At 39.4% G+C, this 20,395-nt stretch overlaps 1 protein-coding gene across 2 annotated transcripts in view; it reads right to left on the bottom strand.

Moving 5' to 3' along the window:
* The window catches only part of MAGI3 (membrane associated guanylate kinase, WW and PDZ domain containing 3), a 275,101-nt gene extending 255,189 nt beyond the window's left edge, over positions 1–19,912 (bottom strand). For both annotated transcript variants that reach the window (XM_065893665.1, XM_065893673.1), the window contains exon 1: positions 19,597–19,912. In XM_065893665.1, the coding sequence (XP_065749737.1) occupies positions 19,597–19,912 (316 nt within the window). The remainder of the gene's footprint in view (positions 1–19,596) is intronic.
* Between the last annotated feature and the right edge of the window lie 483 nt (positions 19,913–20,395).

Here is a 20,395-nt window from a genome sequence, read left to right as displayed (position 1 = left end):
AAAATAAAACTCCAGATACTGAGATAATACCGTATGATGAGAAAGTATTAGCTCCAGAACCAGAAAGACACAACCTGACAGTTATCAAGATCCCCAAAAATGTTCACATTTTTTGACCAAGTAACCCATGTCTAAGAATGTCATAGACAAATTTTAAAACAGTAAAAGAAAAAGAAAAAGTGATTATTGTGATTGCTTCTGGGTGGTAAACGATTAGCAGCTGTTTTTTGTCAGCTGGGATATTTGTTAATATCCCAGTTATTCTTTAAACTCTATGGAACTTTTGAGTACAGAATTGTGGCAGGGCTGGGATTCAAATTTAGATCTAATAATCAAAACCCAAGCACCAGACCTCTTTGTAAAAAGAGGTCTGGCAACCCCACAAGAGGGTTGTTACTCAGAAAAGATGAAGCTGACTTACATTTCAATTCTTACAAAGAATCTCAAAAAATACAGGGAACTCCCTCAATTAATTTATTTTGAACAACAAAATACTGTTACAGAAAGCAATCTGGTAAGACAGACGAGGGAGGTAACCCTCAGGCAAAAGAAGTTGAACTGCCTGAGAAATGAGGTGATAAAAGGGAGCTAGGAACCACAGATACCTTCCTTACACTTTCCAGATTCAGTTAAATTAGGCAGGATAAGTTTAATGGAGTAATTTGAGGAAAGGTTCTTACAGCATCACTTGAAATTCTGTTATTTTGAGTCATACAGGAGGTTAAGGGGGAAATAATCCCAAGCAGGTTTAGCAGTGATAATTCCTCACATCAGTTTAGTATAACTTAGTACAGAGTAGGTTAATCAGATAACTTTCCTGACACCTGTTACATAATGGAAGAATGCCAAGTGGTGGTGAGTGCCAACCAGGGAGAAGGTGCTGAGACCAGATAGTCAGGAGACAGTGTACAGACACGGGAAAATAATATCAAGATGTAAAAATGAGGATGGGATAGGAGAAAAAAAAGGGAGGGGGTTATCAAATGCTAATTCCACTTCATAATCTTACCTATGTCTAGCCCTAAGCCCTATCTCTCCCTAATGCAAATGATGCTGTTATTGAAGTCTTATCCCAGACATCCTACTTGATTTTGACCAAACTGGTACTGATTATGACCAAACTAGCCAGCCTTACTGTGTTAAGTGTAAAAAATTCATAAATATTTCACAGGGATAAATTAGAGATGTCAAAGAAAAAAATTCATATATGATAATCTTATACTTTATGAAACTATGTACATATTCAGTTTATGGGGACCTGTATAAATAACAACGTCACATCTCTCTCTTATTGGACTTTGTTTCCAAAGCTTAAGTTTAAAAAAAAAAAAAAGACGCATAACTTGCTTAATTCAACTGGGTAAAGTCATTTTATGCTCCTGCTATGTTATTTTTTTTGGCGGGGGGAGGCGGCAGTGGGACAGCATCTTAGTTCCCTGACCAGGGATCAAACCCGCGCCCCCTGTGCTCGAAGCACGGAGTCTTAACCACTGGACCACCAGGGAAGTCCCTCATGCTATGTTTTTTTAAAAAGAGAAGGTTTTAAAAAGTCAATTCCTAGTTGAGACATGTATCCCAAATAAGTTCAAATGGATATCAATTTTGGCTTCTTCTCCCCCCTATACTTTTCTAATTCATACTAACAAGGAGCTAAACTCCACCCATTTCTCTTTCTCCAAGTCAAATCTGGGAGAGTTAACCATGTATTCCTCTTGAACCTTTCCATCAAGATGAACCTCTTCAAAGGTACAGAGTTGTCTTCCAGGCTAGAAAGTGTTTCATTCATTAATGTGAATTTTCTCAACATTGGTAATAGACCAATTCTACCACCATAACCTGCTGGGTGGAGTCTAAATTACTAAAGAGCTCTAAAATTAATAATGTATAATGGCAAAGTACAGAACTATTTAAGTGTCCTGGGGTTGCAAAGCATAGAAATAAAAATGGTCATAGAATGATCCTAGAAAAATCTCTGAAGGAAGTAAGTTTAGGACTGGAATTTGAACAAGTATGGCAAATACTTTAGTTTGGCTATAATGGAGTATCCACATTGGGTACTAACAAAATAAGTTTGCAAAGAGTTTGTAAAGAGTTGAGAAAGTTGTTGGAAGATATCAAATGTTAGAACACAGAAAAACCATAGCAAGGAAAGAACACAATGGTCTCTTGGGTTAATTTCCTTAAAATCCAAATGACCAGAAGTCAATAAATAGCGAAAGTGTTTATTTTACAAGAAAGCATAAAAGTAACATCAATATAGAATAATTAGTTTGACTTTTAAAGACAAGCATGTCTCCTATTTCAGTACCAACTCAAATCATTATTTACTTCCAGGTTTGGTACTGACTTCATGGATAACCGAGCTAGTTAATAACATAAGACAAAAACTAAAAGGGCATATTCCTACCCCTTAGAAAATAAGATACTCAAACAAAGCAAATGAAAAATCTGCAGCCTATGTCCATACGCATATAATTTTTACCACAGAGGCTGAAGATTTACCTAGATTGAATAAGCTTCTCTATCTTTTTGAACTTCAGCTTTTATTACTTTTTTAAACAAACATACAGCAAAAGATGGAGAGAGGTTTTAGGAAACTGAAACAGAAGTCAAGGGCTAAATTCCTTGAAAGAAAGGAACTGAATGATTCCCTCCCATTTCTCGGCCTGGCATGGGGCTTAGTGCACGGTAGGCATGTGAGGAACATTTGCTAATTAAATGCAAAGGCCTTGCCAACAAGAGGATTAATGCTTGATAGAACCCCAAGCTATTCCTAGACCAAATATCTGAAAATGTTCTCAATCCTACAACATCATACTGTACTTTCCAGCAAGTTCTAAGTGCTAAGCTAACTTTGTAATCCAATCAAATGCAGTAGTAGTACCACATTGTCTGCATTTTGTCTTTGAAGTTTGGGTCCAAGTGTTTTTAGCACAACCAGTTAGCAGCAAAACATATCTAGTTTCCAAAATTCACTTTTATTCTTATTTATAAGTTAAAATATAATCAAATCATAGCCCTAGACTAATGATAACCTGCATTCTAATCCTAGATCCATCAGTAATTAGCTACATATCCCTGAACATATCACTTTTCTCCAAGCCTCAGAACTGTCGTCTGTAAAATGAGGAAAATGGACATTTAAAAGTCCTCCTTGGGGAAATATATTAATGACTGCAATTTCCTTTGAAACGCATAAAAATATGATATGTCATAGATAAATATATAATTAAGCAAGAAGAGTAAAAAGTTAAGAAAATGATCTAGGTGGTGGATATACCTACTCCACAGAAAAATACCTGATCAATCCTCCCAAACTCCTGTTTCCTATTCCTGGAAACAGTACCAGTTGCTCAAAGGAAAAAACTAGAAGTTATCCTGAAGTCCTCTTCCTCCCTCACCTGTAAACAATCAGCAAGTTCTATTACTTCCTCCTTCAAAACATCTCAAATCTATGCACTTCATTCCCCTGCCACTACTCTACAGCAGTCCAAGAAAATTCCTCTCATTTAAAAACAATTTTTTAAGCTGTTTAAAAGAAAATAAGCCAGTCTCCTTTCCTTTCCCACCTTAGCTAAAGCATTAAAAGAGAGGTCTAGCTCTCACCTGTTCATAATAAAAGTATAACGTCTGCAGGTCACCTTTCTTAGAAGTACACCTAAAGACAAGTTAAACTGGAGTGATGGTGTTGAGTAGAGAGCATGAGCAGGGGAACTGTTCTAAGAAAGAGACATCACCTTCACTATAATATTGTAGCCCTTGAGCCTTAGGGAATTTATACAATAATAAGCTTTTGTTATCTATCATATTCATTGTTTTAAGAATAAATATTTGGCTACCCATAGCATATTAATCCACAATTTAATATATTATAAAGAAGATGATAATTTTAATGAACTGAGATGTTTCCTAAATAACAACATGGATATATTCGTCATTACAATATATATAGGTATGTATATATTAGTTTCCTAGGGTGGCTAGTTATTACAAAAGTACCACAAACTAGGTGGCTTGAAACAAAAGAAATTTATTCTCATGGTTCTGGAGGCTAGACGTCCAAAATCAAGGTGTCAGCAGGGCCATGCTCTTAGACTCTGGGTAGTATCCCTCTTTGCCTATTCCCAGTGTCTGCTGGTGGCCATCCACCCTTGGCACTCATCTTATAGCCGTAGCCCTTCAATCCACCTCCATAGTCATATGGTGATCTCCCCTCATGCTCCTGTGTCCCTTCTGTTCTCAAGGGCCCACCCTACTCAGGAGGATTTCATCTTAACTAATTATGTCTGCAAACAGTAGTGCTGGGTGTTAGGACTGCACACTTTGGGGGGCACACAATTCAACACCTAACATACACCTCTAGGTATATGCTGCATTATTACCTAAAGTTACAAACTTTCAACTTGTCACAGTATTATTTATCTTTAAGGTAGACACAAGTATATTTCTGAAGTATGATACTTAATAAGAAGGGCCGTATTCTTTCTGGTACCAATTCTCCAGGACTGTGTTATCGCTACAGGTGAATTAATGACTTCATAAGTACAAGAAAAATAATTAGGTCAGTGATCCCAAATCGTAAATATTCTAAACCTATTATAAACAAGTATCATGAATAAAGTAATAATGAAATTCCATTAAACTTCACTAAAAGTCCATTTGGATTTATTTGACCAAAAGATGGATTGGGTATTATAATTTCTCCTCTGCCTCCTATTATATCTATTAATACAATAAAACAATTAGTCCTAAACTGTGATATATAAAGTAAAATTACATGTATCAAATCCTGTATTTCTATTTAGTTACATTATTTTAAAAAACAAATAAATAAACAACAACAAACAGGTACTCTTGTTCCCCCTGGTGAAAAGATTCCTAAAACAACTTGATGTAAAAACTCTGGGCAAGGGCTTCCCTGGTGGCGCAGTGGTTGAGGGTCCGCCTGCTGATGCAGGGGACATGGGTTCGTGCCCCGGTCCGGGAAGATCCCACATGCCGCAGAGCGGCTGGGCCCGTGAGCCATGGCCGCTGAGCCTGTGCGTCCAGAGCCTGTGCTCCGCAACGGGAGAGGCCACATCAGTGAAAGGCCCGCGTACAACAACAACAAAAAAAAACTCTGGGCAAGAAAGGAACTAAGTGGTACACACAGACTACACTCTAGAACAACTGTTCTTTCGGGAAAATCATTCTGGGCAGTATACGTATGAATATCTCGGTGAGGCTCTACCACTGCTTAAAGAGAGGGGGCTCCACATAAGCACAAAGAAGAAATTATGATCATGTCCCCTCATCTAGTCAGGCCCCCAAAGTTAGAAAATGATCACAGAAGAGCTGTGAGCTTTGAATATAATTTGCACGGATGCCTCTTCTTCAATCACTACCAGTGACCGCGATGGAGAAAAACAGTATCTTAGAAGGTGAAAAGTTTGCAAACTGCAGATAATAAGAAAAAACATACATATTCCCATTTAGTATTTTTGTAGTAATAAAATATGTCTATACTGTTTACTTACAATAAGAGGTTCCTTAATAACTTAAAAGTGCTGATGAAATTCTCATCTGCATTACAACACTTTGACAGTGGATTAATATGCTACAATTACACAATTTTTTTTTTTTTTTTTTTTTTGCGGTACGCAGGCCTCTCACTGTTGTGGCCTCTCCCGTTGCGGAGCACAGGCCCCGGACGCACAGGCTCAGCGGCCATGGCTCACGGGCCCAGCCCTCCGCAGCATGTGGGATCTTCCCAGACCAGGGCACGAACCTGTGTCCCCTGCATCGGCAGGCGGACTCTCAACCACTGCACCACCAGGGGAGCCCCACGATTTTTTATTCTTTCATTCAGTAAGAGATTATCCCAAAAGATAATCTATTGGCCTTTCAAAGATCTATTTCCAGCTACTGTTTTTCTTAATGATTTTTTTAAAAGATAGAGTTTGGTTTACTAAAAGCAGTCCAATTTGAACCTCTAAAACAAGGATATCAAATAAACAGTAAAATATTATCTATCTAGAGACCAGCCTTCTGGAATATTTCCAAATCCAGAAGTAGGGGAGAGAAAAAAAACAACAACCCTTATACACACATGTTCTAGGGGTAAAGAGCAACAAGGACAAACATAACAGAAGATAGAAGAATATCACCGTAGGTTCACACCTGACCCCCTGAGATTGGATAATCCACCAGGGAGAAGTTAAGGAGCACTGCAATTGGCTGGCAGGATCTATACAAGGTCCATTTTTTCTTTGGAAAGCAGAGAAGCGTGGGAGAAGCAATCAGAGCAAAGAGAAAACAAAACTGGAACGATGAGCAGAGAGCAGCTGATCAAAGGCAGCTGAGGAGATTGAGGCTATGAGTTACAGACACAGACAGTCCAGATATACAGCTGGCATCTTAACAGTTCCTGAAGGCACAGGCAGGAGCTACACGAATAGAGAAAGATACCACCTATGTCCTGGGATTCTGGCCTTGAGGCTTAGGACATTTACACAATAACAAGCCACCCCATGTACAAGCAAATACAATAGTCTGTGCGTTGTTTACACATGAAAAATACCACAGACTATATATTTTTTTATATATTTATACGAATATACATATTTATAATAGTCACACCTTAATGGAGTTTTCAACCTTATTCTAATGAAATAAAATTTCAGAAATGTTCTATTAAGGTTGGTAACATACAGAAGCGCACAATTTCACATAATTCCAAGAACAGGGAATAAAATAGGGTTGGATCTCTTGGTGACTGGAGCCGTATGATGATTCCAGAATGATTCTGGACCTTGGGAAGAGGAGTCTGTGGCCCTTCCTCTAGTGCTCTGCTATTAACACCACTCAGCCTTACATCAGGTGTCAGTTTTTTCTGAGTACTCATACTTTCTTCTCCCATAATTTTAGTGTGTACACGGTTCAGTGTAGCCTTTCCAACCTTGACTCTGCCTGCCCCCCACACAATCAGTGGTGTGTTTGGTAAATCCTAACAACTCCCACCACAGCAGTGACAACAGTGCAAACGGCTGGGAAGGTACATGCAGTGGCAAACCATTTTACAGTATTAATATTTCTGCCATACAGATAGAATAGACATAAAGAAAGTAGAGAGCACAGATGGTAGTAAAATATAGTGAAATAATAAGGAAATGAGGCGGAGTCTTACAAAAAAATAGTTGAACTCAAAGAAACAGTAGAATGGTGACTGCCAGCGCCTGGGGGATGGGGGAAGTGGGCAGAGGTTGGTAAATAGGTACAAACTTTCAGTTTTAAGATAAATACGGTGTGAGGATCTAATGTATAACATGGTGACGAAAGCTGATTAATACTATATTGTATAACTGAAATTTGCTAAGAGAGTAGAATTTAAGTATTCTCACCCACATACACACAAAAAGGTAAATATGTGAGGTGATGGATGTGTTAATTAACTCAGTTGTGAGAATCCTTTCATAATATATACGCATATCAAACCATCACACTGTTCACCTTAAAAATACTACATTCTGTCAATTATACCACTGAAGCTGAAAAATCATAAGAAAATGATTAACTTTGAGTAGCACCTGTTTTAAATATAATTTAGTTAATTATAATTTTATACAACTTATTTTTTTTTAATGGCTGTGTGGGACTACCAACTCACAAAATTCCTGAAAATGTAACAATCAATCTCACGAAACAGTACAGCCAACTCCAGTACGTCACTGCAAAACCTCTCAGCTGAGGTTCCAACCCCAATTGAAAATTCTTTCCTTTTTGTCTTAGTTCAAATCCCCAGGAAAGATTCTTACTGGTCCCATTCATCCTTTTAGGCCACAGAAATCTTAACGTTGCTGACCAGCCTCTGAATTGGTTGCATCAGCTGAGGTGCCTTCCCTGTCCTGGATGCCTGTGGCTTGCAAGGGGAGGTTGAGATCAAGTGATATAAAACACGTCGCAGGAGCAGAGATGGCAGGTAGGACAGACACAAGCTAACCTCGTACAAAGATCACTACAGATGTTAAAAATCCATCGGCCCTAGATCATTCCACCTACAGGCCATTTCAGAAAGAGAAGCTCACAGAAATGACAGTGAGTTATCAAGAAAGGGCTATATTGTATTTAACATACTATATTTAATAAAACGCACTGGGCATCCACCACCTTACAGAATGCCTTCCTGAAATGCAGAGGTTGGGAAATTGAAAACTATATTTTCCAGGCTCCTTTACAGCTCGTATCCAGGATGAGAATTTGATTCTACCCTTAAGATGCAGGACACAAAATACGGAAGACAGCAGCGAGGCAGAGCCCTGTCAGCCTGTAGCTTTTAGCTGCTCTCAGCTAGCAAAGAAGGTCACAGACATGTCAGTCTCTAGTCTCCAGCTTCGAGGGTGTTGAGGGACAGTGGCAGAAGCAGTAGTGCCAGATTGATCATTCCGGCATCTAATCACTAGTTCATAGGCATCAAGGAGAAGTTGTCACAGCAGTGGCCAGATGCTAAATTTCAAACTTCAAGCGGTTATGATGGCAACAGCAGTGGCTGCTGTGATCCCCTTGATCACAGCGACAGCGGTATTTCCTTGCCGTGGTTTCAGTGGTAACCTCCTGATTGCCACTTTCCTGACTGTGGCAGAGGTGGCAATTCCCATGGCGAGTTCTTCCAAGGTGTCCTGGAAGTCATTCTCAGAGGCCTGGCCTAGAGCCCAGCCCTCCAGCTCCTCCAAAGATTCCCCAAGCAACAAATTCCCTGCATTGCATCCCTTCTGTTTCCTGCACTGAACCCTGACTGATACTGCAAAGGAGTACATGGGGGATTGACTGTATACAGAAAGGTTTTTTTTCATGTCTGCACTCATGCTGTTTTTTCACAGACATAAAAAGGGCCCAAGCAAGATGTCACCATTCCCATCAGTCTCCCCAGAACGGCCACCTCAAGCCCCTTTCTTCAGTTTTGTCTCACACAGGTGATACCTTCTCCTCTGCTGTGGCCAGTTCGCCATAACCTGAGACATCTACCTGCCCTGTACCCAGCAGGAGCACAGTTCCTCGGTTGTGGCAGTTATGTCAACTTTCATTACAGCCAGACAAGCTCAAGGACCCTGAACCAGAAGTGCCCCTGATGGTTCATCCACCACATCCCTGAGCAGTCCCTGGCCCTAAAACTCATCTCCCCCCACACTGCATCCCCTAGTCAGTCAAGGGGAGGAAAAAGATCAAAGCACAGCTGGCTCTAAATCAGAGGAATTCATCACCCCTCCAGGGAGAGGCAAGGATGGGACAGGAATTGCAGTCTACCACACAGCAGCACCCATTCAGAAGGACTCTCCTGAAAGCACTGTGAAGAATCCTCCTGATAAGAAAAATTTTTCAAAGCTAAAACAACTAACAGCAAAAAGTACTTAAGTATTCAGCTGTTACACCAGCTAACAATTTTCTGACTATTTAAATCTTAGCCATAAGCTACAGCATTATGGAAGGCTAAAAACGCCCTGAAAACCTGAGGCACGTAACGGTTACAATTCTCTCCTGCGCTCCAACTTCTGGGTTACCACTCTCTCTAATGACACTGATGCATGCTGATGGCCTAACAAACTGAGTCAGAATGCTATACTTAATTCCAAAAGAATGCAGATTTCATAAAGAGACGGAAAATGTTTAACCAGGCTAATTCTTTTTTTTTTTTTTTTCACAAATTTCTTCCAGAAATTCTTCAGCCAGAAACCAAAACAATAAAAGGAGCCTGAGTTCTAGTCCCTGCTCTGCCAGCTTCGTGCTGAGCAGAGTCACCTGCCATTGCTAAACCTCAACTTATTTATCTGTAGACAAAGGGTACTGGCTGGATTGCTATGATTCCTTCCAGTTGAGTGACTGACTTTAAACCCAACTAGAAAACATAAAGCACAAACACTTGAAGAATAAGAGGTGCCCGTATTCCACAGCCTGCTTTAACTACCTCTTCAAAGGAACCACCTTACTGTGCAGTACTTGAAGGCTGAAAGAAGAGAGATTGACTTGAATACCATGAGTTATTCTTCTGTCTAGCTTGGCTAAGTTTTATTTAAGCCAAGTATACTTTGAACAGAGTCTAAATACTTATTAAAAATTCCTAATTCCAAAACACATTCTTACATTCCTCAGAACATTTTCTAGGCTACTTGTCTCAAGATAAGTGTGCTAACACACACCTTCCTGGGGAGTGAATTTTAGAGCAAGTGAACAGGAAACACAAGAACAAGATATCCTTTCTAGTTTCAAGTACACAATTTTCACAAGTATATTAATCCTAAAAGTATCTGAGCTTTTACATATACCTGCTGAAAGTATTTTCTGACAAAGACAGCCAGAATTAAGGCTATCAAACAGATTTTGTTTGATTAGTAATTCTTGGGAACAACTGCTTTACCACGCAGTTGAACTGTAAAGATTAATCTGCACTGCCACAACTTTGTTTAGAAACAGAACCAAGCAATGAAGCTTTTAAGTACTTGCCCAGTGTTTTACTGCATTTAACACCCACTCAAACAATTTAGAACTGTGGGGTTTTTCCTTTTAATAGAGAAAAGGGAAGTAAGAGAGATTTTTCAGATATAATGAAATAATATTCTATCTGGAATGCAAAGAAGGAAGACTCAAAACTGTTTCAGTTCATAGTCCTCCTGTGAGTCTGTCTGACCTTCTACATGCTGATCTTTCCAAACCTCAGTTTTCTCATGTGTAAAAGGGAGATGATAATCCCCAGCTCATGGAAAGTAACAATACATGAACTTTTTACAGGAATGCATGTATGCCAACACACACATTCTTATAAACCAAATGAGATGGGTGTATAACACCCTGACATATGATGGTTACTCAATAAATGGCAGCTAGCATTATCATGACAAGTCCCCAAGTCAGAATATTCCTATTAGACTTACAGCAAGGTTGTCAACTTAGAGCTGCCACCAAAGGGAGGTTGATGTGTCACTTCACTTATCAGCATTACATTGTGAGATAGCTCTAGTTAGCAAATCTAACTCTATTCAGAGGGAACTGAATCATTAGCATGTACATTCCAACTTAAATCAAACACTGAAATCAGTGAATAGCATCCTTAGCTAAAATTAATAATATTTTACAAAGTGTTCTGCCAAAAGCTACAGAGGCTCTGTGAGGAAGACTATATTAGTTTAACAGATTTTATGACTTAATATATGGAATTAATATTGGAGAACTCTGGTCCTAACAAGCTTCTGAAGTAGGAACTGAAATTTTCCAAATATCGTCTAAAGATACTCCAAGAGGGACATAAACCAACCTAAAAATCAAAGCCCCTGCTACGATTCTTATTGACAAATCACACCCAATTCCATGGATGTTTGTTTTTTTGCACAGTAAGTGTACTTACCAATAACCTCCCAACATTTAACATTCACTAAAGGTTCAACTATCAGACAACACTTGGCAAAACTGCAAAACTCCTACTGTATATGTCATACATAAAGTGAAGGATGTTAAAATTGTTTTTATGGCAAAGTTGAAGACATTAATACCATAATTAGACTATAAAAATAGCGAGAAAAGATATTCAGAGTACCCGCCCCTCTCTTTCAACCCTCCACCTCTACTCTAAGTACCTCTGTGGAGGCAGGAAAAAACTTAACAAAGGTGGGTTAGACTTTATCCTACAAGTACAAGTAACTTTTTTGGTGATTAAACAGACTCATATTTCACTCTTAAGCAGTGTTTCAAATTTAAGAGTCAGTGAAGTAGTTCCTTTATGTATAACTTCTATGAGATCACGCTTAAAAGGTAATATTGGGGAGCCCTTAGAAATAACACAATAATAATTCAGTCTTAATTTATGTTTAAAAAAGACCATTGTTTTAAAAGCAAAACATCTTAGAAAGCAACTGGTTTAGGGTTTCACTTTCAAAATGGTACAACATTAAGTTTTAAAAACGGCATTAACGGGGCTTCCCTGGTGGCGCAGTGGTTGAGAGTCCGCCTGCCGATGCAGGGGACACGGGTTTGTGCCCCGGTCCGGGGAGACCCCACATGCCGCGGAGCGGCTGGGCCTGTGAGCCATGGCCGCTAAGCCTGCACGTCCGGAGCCTGTGCTCCGCAACGGGAGAGGCCACAACAGTGAGAGGCCCGCGTACCGCAAAAAACAAACAAACAAACAAAAAAACTGCATTAACTAGACTAATTTTCTCAATGTCAAAGATAATTAAATGATCCTCCAAAGTATTCTATCTACCTAAGAGCAAGCAGCATTGATTTAGAAAATCTTATTTGATATAAAAAATTCAAAGAAAACTGAAGAAAAACCCAAGCTGCACTTTTAAATTATGCACATTAAGGTAGCAACATCTCAATTTTTTAAAGAGCCTGCATTTAAAGAAAGCAGTTTTTAGATAAAAACATCAAAAATGATCATAATTGATAAAAATATACCAAAAATGATAAATATTTGAGTAAAATAAATGCCTCAGTTGCAGTCTACAGCCAATATCTGGTCTTTAAAAATGAGAGCTTTATGACAACCGTGTACTGTTGTTGGCTTCAAAGTAGGAGAGATTAAATGTTTTAAAAGAGGCCATTTCCTGCAGTGCTGTCTCCCCAGCATCCATCTTTTGAGGAACTACCCCTCCCTTATCTCTTGGAGTTCTGGTACAGTTATTAATCACACTATACTTTCCATACCCAGCTGCAAAAGCGGACATGTCACCAAGGCCTGACCAATCAGGATACCCATGGCCCTCTCTCCACAATGGGTCTGTGATGAGCACAAGGCCAATCAAAGTCTCAACATAAGATGTGATTTGTTATTGGAGTCCAGAAAAAAAGATGAGAAGCTTTAAGGACTTTGTATGACTTGGGGGGTTGAGAGCCATCTTTCCTGCTACCCAGAGTGGAGCTCAGAAAGAGGCCAACCTGGAGGAAAGAAAGTCAAGAAACAGTCCTTGAGAACATGAGTTTAGCTCTTACTGTCCAATGCCTGGGTTTTCATGCACATAAGCCAATACATTTCTTCTTAGCCTAAGAAGTGTTTCTGTCAGGATTCTCAGTACAGAATCCTTACCAATACAGAAACTGACATGAATCGAAATTTCTTTCTCTTCCTGCTGAAATCTAAGCTATAAAAAACAAAGCCAATTTAACACAGTTCTATTTAAGTTCAGAAATAGAGCATTTATTAATAAATGCTTATTTTTTCTCCCTTTTGGAGTATTTTCATTTCATAAAACTACTTCTGTTAAATGTCATCATGTATAGTAAAATCCCATTTTTCACAGTCACAGGTAATTCCCAATCAGAACAACAATGAGATACAGGGTTACCTCTCACAAACTTCCCTGAAGCAAGAAAAATAATTATGTGTTTTAAATTCTCTGCAAATAAATACAGCAAAGGGCCTAAGATGCCAGAAATTTTTAATTAAGTAGATCAGTTACTGTTCATATTGCATACCCAAGACGGGAAGAAGGAAAGCTGCTAAACAGAATGCATCCTAATTATTAAATCTGAAGCAAAATATCTTTCCAATTCCCATTACACAATATTAAAAACCCCAAACCCCAAATAAACTATAACGGAAAAGTTTAACCCTCTATATTCCTTACTGAGTCTCTCAATAGCATTAAGCTCCTTACCAGCATTATTTATAGAAGAAAAAACATTTCAATTAAAAAAAAAAACTTATAGGAGACAATTCATAACGGAACTACCTACACATTTAAACAATATGATTTTCCCTGTATTTTCCAATTATTCTATAATGTGGGTTTTGTGCTTTTACACACATGAAACACACACAAAAACTCCTGATATGGACTATACCATAGACCTTTCTGTACTGAACATTCTCGCCCCGTGTTTTGCTCCTCCTCTGCTTCTTACCTACTACTGAGAGGATCTTAATTCCACTCAACCAAGATATCCATCTTTCAAAGCCAGGCTGAGTTCAAAACTCTTCATAACCCCCTCCCCAACTATCCAAGTCAGAAAATAAGCGCTGGTGGTAAAGACTCTAACAAGACATTAAAAAGAATGTACCCTTTCTTTCACTTCATGTACACATTTAACTTCTATAACTCACTATGCATACCCAGGTGAGGATAATTTCTCCGAACTAAAAGATAGGTATTTTTTATAAAATATATCTCTTTAATGCAAGCAAACTACTTCATCTGGTGTTCAACAAAAATATAGCAATTGGTTCCAGCACAGGTGGAAAAGCAGGCATGTAAGACTCAGCCTAAAAATGGTACAATACAAACACAATGTATAAAATACAAAACTGTATTGTAAAATACACTGTAAATAGAACACAGATACAATGTATTTTAAGGGCAATTTAAGCTTGAGAACTTTTCAAAAGATAATTTTGTTTATATTTGATTTCCCTCTTTTTGTCATGACTTGAGCACCCTTTCTCTCCAAGATGCAACTCCACACCACTTTTTAGAACAGCATGCTGAACAGCCAATTAATTATCCCAGTTTCTGCCAAAATTCATACTAAAACTTACCTAAAGAGTTTTGTTTAAGTACTGGGAGAAAAGTGGAAAAGGTAAAATCCTTACTACAGGTATTGCTTACCAATGAATCATGAAGCTCCCAATAAATCGAGAGCTTCCTGAAAACAGAGGCCATTTCTGACTCATTTTTATATTTTATGTTTTTATATCACCAGTGCTAGCTCTCACAGTGGGTTCACCACTAAATGAGAAGGGAATGAATGTGCGCCAGTAATAGAACTTTTATTTTTTCTCTTTATAAAGTAAAATAAACACTTTTGGGAAAACATTCCGAATAATATTTGTTCAAGGAGAAGAGCAACGAACTTGCCTCTCTTACCCCACAAACAAATCTCTCACGACACCAGCCTCCAAGCTACTGAAAATCTTACCCTTAAGAACAGTTTTAAATTAATGGCATTCATTCTCCCTACCAAAATGTAGTACTGCAAGGAGATTATTTCTCAAAATTTTAGAAGAGAAACAAAACTAATTATAGAAGACACAGTTCTAGTCTTCAACACCAAAAGTTATCCTTTGTCGAATCAAAACCAACCAAAAACTGACTTGGAAATTGGCAGAGTTTGAAACTGGTGGGTAATATTGAAGTGGTTCATAAAAATGAAGTTCTCCTGCAACACACTCCCCAAACACTAAGTGCCCACAAAATTTACGAGCACTTAGGGGTTATATAGTAAACACATTATATGAAACTATTCACCTGAGATTATGCACTGACTTCATAAATCAGATACTTGAACAAATGAAGGAGATTTGTTTTACCATATATGCGTGTGTGTGTGTATGTATAAAGACCAGGAAAAAAAGAAAAAAACACTGAAATGTGTCTCATAACAAGAGGTTTTATGAAGTACATCCCAAGATCTCAGAAGGAAAACAATTTATATTCCTCAGGAACACAGAGTTATGTTCCATCAAAATCAGTTTCAGCATTAAACTGAATAAAATAAAAATGATTTGAAAAGTAAAAGAGCCAAATGTTAAGAGTTTGTTTGTTCTGCCACTGTGGTATAAGCCCAATAGTCATCTGAATTGAAGGTGCCAATGAATAGAGTCCAGAACCCAAACCTTGAGTTATTAAAACCAACTTGAGACCCCAAAAATTGTTACCAAACTTTCAAAAAGCAAGAAAGTTTCAAATTTAAGGTTTATCAAAATTTGATACTATTTTCCCTAGCAAAGGGGCTGCCTCACCCAGTCTCTTGTTTCTATTGTTTAAGAAAAGGTATCGAGAATTTTTTTGTATTGCAAACCTCCGAGGCTAGCAATTTCTCTCACCCTTCCCTTCTTTAAATGTTACAACCACCTAAAAAGAACTCACCACAAGTCCCAAATAACCCACTAAACCAAAAAGAGTAATAAAAAGATCCAAAAGTTAAGAGAATAAAGGGGTAGAGTTATTCATTATTGGCATAACATAAACATCCTTACCTAAATAAAGACGTTAAAAAAAAAATCCTTACTTGAAAGCATTTTGTAATGTTTCTCCACCAATGGGGAAAGTATTTCTAGGAATGTGCTCATTTTAACAAAATTCCCCTATAAACTGGATGCCTCAGTCAGTGGTGAAGACTTTTACCTACATTTAATTAACATTAAACAAGATTCAAATTAGCTTTTGTTTAAACAAACTGAAAGATTGTTCCTCGTGATTTTTATCTCTAGATATAGTATCAGACAGGGTAGAAAATGCACTATGTGCATAAAGCAGTAGACAAGGACTTCATATACTTACTGTGTCAATACTTAATCTCTGGAATAAAGTCCACGTAATTTACAACCACTGAAAATGTGTGTTTAAGGTATATGAAGCAAATATTCCATAAAACTCTGCACGATCATAGTTTGGGGAATTTTAGAATAAAATTAACTGCTTCTATCATTAATCAGAATAGAAATTGTTTAAAAATATACTCTGAAGTAAAATCAAAGAAACTAATCCTGGTCACAGGACTATATCATGAAACAATTCCACCAGAGGTCCAAAGTTCATTTTCCTTTACTACAGGGAACATACAAAGTTCAAATTCAAGTGAAAACTTTTCTCTTGCAGAAAAATAAATGACAAGGTTGTAATTAAGAAACAGGTGGCAATTTGAGCCAAGAATTAGGTGGAGCAGGAAAGTACTGAATGCTGAGTACTACATTAATAATAAGAATTCAATGAGAAATTTCCTAATTCTCTCACAAAAGGCTCAGATTAGGAACCATATTTTAAAGAGTTACTTTCAAATCTCCATTAAAGATTAGAACAAAAGAAAATAAATAAATAAAACCCCAAGTCAAAGCGAAAGATAGTCACTACCAGAAAGAACCCTTGTTAAATCATCTGGGTGAGGGTACTGGCTTTGGCTGAGCTACCTTTAACATCTACTAGATGAAAGGAGAAATCAAGAAAGAAACGGCGCTACACCAGTCATGTCCTACAGTCCAGCTCATCCTTCCACCGTGGACTCTGTCAGAAGACAATAGGAGGTCACTACCCACTAATAATACATCTTACAGAAATGGCTGAATCTACTCTTGCACTGTGCTAGTTTCTAAATGGCATGTTATAACTATAATTTAATAAAGAGTTATTAATCAAGACAAGAGACAGAGTGCTAATAAGTACACTTTAAAATACCTTATTAAATTGAAAAATCCATTTCTCTCACAAAGTTTAGATAAAAGGAGAGGGAAAAAACCTCCAATGTGCAGGGCAAGTTCCTTTTTAAATTCCCTTACTCTGTATTTTCATACTTTTCAAATTTAATCCCAACAGGATAAAATCTCTGTCTCCTCTGGAGATAATATATATGCTGTTTATAATCACACTCAAAGTTTTACAAATAACCTCTTCAAGTTCTTAGTTTCTAATATTTAAAGTCATGTGCTTAAACCTGCAAAAATCTTGCTACTTTATAGCAAATGTTGTTTATGTAAAGCCATTTAAGAAACAATTTAATATAATGCCTAACATGAGGCTATTAAGAAACAAAGAATGCTATTTTTCAAAGAAATCAACAACTTGCTTAGAAACAAGAATATTAGTCTCAGATGACATATAGTGGTATCCTTTAGGAATTACTGAAGCAGAGTGTATCTTTAAAAAATAGGTGTACTATTCAGAACTTTTATTATTGATTACAAAATGTGCTATACCCAGTACACTTTATTTTGGCTAAACATTTAAAATAGGACAGTATGCAAGAGGGAAAATTTTTATTACTACAAAAATGTCAACTACATTTTGGGGCTTTTTTTTTTTTTAAACACAGTTAAGTAACATCACTGAATACACTCTAAACTTTAAAGTATTTTCTTAAATTTTATATAAAGGCTGAGAAAATGAATAACATGCGGACCAGACTAATATCAATGAAAGACACATTTTCCCAGTCTTCTAAAAGAATCACAATAACTTGAGAATATATCAACTTCCTCCTCTATCATCTTTTAAACTATTTTTGAAAATAAGTTATATTCTCATATATGCTCCCAACTAATCAAAACAAAACACAAAGCAATGATGCAAATGTTCTCATTACTCCCTAACTTGTGGGATTTGAACTAAATTGCACTTAGACCAGTAATGCTGTATATACAGTATTTTGCATATTACAGAGAGTGACTGACTGGCTGAATTATAGCCCCCAAAGCCTTTCCTCTACCCTTCACATATGGCTCTAGAAGTTTGAATTAAGAAAGAATTTTTTAATTCAAAATATATATATATATATATATATACAGAAAAAGATGTTTGAAGTCTGCCAAAGTTTTTTAAATTAATAATAAAAAGAAAACCTCACATAAACCCATAAGCTTAAAATGAATGTGATGGAATAGACCATATGCAGAAAATCTTAAGATTGCAGGGACACGTGAGTGTGTGTGTGTATACATCCACAATACACACACATATGGATATTGCAGCACAACCATCAGTTCCCATTAAGCCTAAGGACTACTAAAGAGATATTTCTAAAGGGAGCTGCTGATAAAGAAAAAAAAAAATGTGAGGGAGACAACATGTTAAATTTTTCTCCAGAATTTTCTAGCATTTTGCAGTGTAGAGACGGACTGATTTTTCTAGCCCAAATCATAATTAAGCAGACCATTATATTTTGATGCACTTTATATTCAGTAGAACATATTCAGAAAAAATAGTTTGATTTCTATTAACGTTGTAGTCATAATTCTCTCCCCTACAAACATCTCAGGAAACAATCACATTCTGCCAATGGTGAAACCACCAGCGATGCTGTCAACAACAAACACGTGAGGGCTATTACCTCCTATCAGATATCACTGTGCGCAGTCTGATCGATGCTTTGAAACTGGCAAGTATGCCATAAACGTAACGAGCTCTGCAGCAGATTTTACTGGCATAAAAGACACCTGGGCAACAGGGGCCTTTGCAACCCACCACTTCAACAAAATTCCGTAAAATCAAAGATTCACAAAAGATTTTACTCCTAGGAGGCACCTAGGTCTTCTTTGGAAACCCAGACTATTCAACAGCTCCCTGCAAGAACACACCATTCTGCCACAAATCGCATATTGCACACCATCGGTACCCAGACACCTGAACCACCTGGGCTGACAAGTTAGGCTGTCAGCTCGGAGGTATTACTAGTGTGCAAGAAACACTGAAGCAGCTAAGCTCTCCCAGGTACACTAGGTGGTAACCTTGGCACCAAGTACCTTTAGTAGTAAAGATCTTTTCCCCTATTACAAAATGCGCTAAGACTGTTCCAAAGAAAATGCTACAATCCTGAGGACCTCTTCCACAAAGGAGAGCAGAAAAAGGCTGGTTTTTTCCTCTAGTCAAAAACTGCGGTGGGTGATGGAGCTACAAATTAAGGAAACCCAGCTTCTGGTGGCAATCCTGTGACAGCTAGCAGAGCAGCCCCGCCAAGCCAGAGCTCAGTTTTCCTACCGGCAAAATGGGAATCACCACCACCACCCCTCCCCCTCGACAGGGAGCCCGGCACACCCAGGAGGTCTAAGATTACCCCGGACGACAAGCGGTGGGGTGGGGCCGCCGCTCCACAGACGCCCACCCCGGACTCCCCCCACCCCGCGACAGAAAGGCAGGGCTGGCGTACCTGGCTTCACAGTCTTGAGACGGATGGGTTCGCGGAAGTGGCGGATGACAGCCAGGGTGTCCCTGTTGGTGAGCCCGCTGACAGGCGTCCCGTTCACCTCCAGCAGCACATCCCCCGGGCTGGGCGCCTTGCCCGAGACGACGCAGCAGGTGCCCCCGCCTGGCTCCTCGCGGAGCCGCCCCAGGTAGGGGAACTCGCCGCGCTCCGCGCCGCCCCGGATCTCAGCGCCCAAGTCGCCCGGGGGCCCGGCCCAGGACACCGCGCACTCCTGCACCTTGCTGAGCCAGTGCTTCTTCTTCTTCAGCGTCTTCGACATCCCGAACCCCGCTGCACCATGGGGGAGACCCCGCGCGGGCGCCGGGGGCGCCGCTCCGGCCCCCTCTCACCCTGGGGGCCCCGGGTGGCCCGCGCAGCCCGGAGAGGGGGGCCTCGCCGCTCCGGCGCCCCCCCCGACCACAGCCCGCTGGGGGCCGGGCCGTTCCAAGCCCCGAGACGCCCCTCGGACGCCCCGCCCGGCGGCGCTCCCCGGGGCTGGCCGGGGTCCGCGAGGGCTAGCCGGGTTAGGCTGAAGAAAAGAGAAGGGGATTGTCCCCGGGCGGCTCCAGAGGGGTTTCGGGCGGGGTCACAGCCGACCGCTGGCCCCCGGGCTCCGCGCCGGAGCGGCGGGAAAGGCAGAAGCAGGGGGGCGGGGAGGTAAAGGGGGAAGAGCCGGAACGGGAAAAATCCGTCGGGGGCGCGCAAAAGCGCGCGTATACCCGTAGCAGGATCGATCGTGGCCGCTGCGGAGCTGGAGCGCTGA

The sequence above is a fragment of the Phocoena phocoena genome, chromosome 1 (assembly GCF_963924675.1).
Source record: "Phocoena phocoena chromosome 1, mPhoPho1.1, whole genome shotgun sequence".
Classification (NCBI taxonomy): Eukaryota; Metazoa; Chordata; class Mammalia; order Artiodactyla; family Phocoenidae; genus Phocoena; species Phocoena phocoena.
This window is presented reverse-complemented; position numbering and strand designations above follow the sequence as displayed.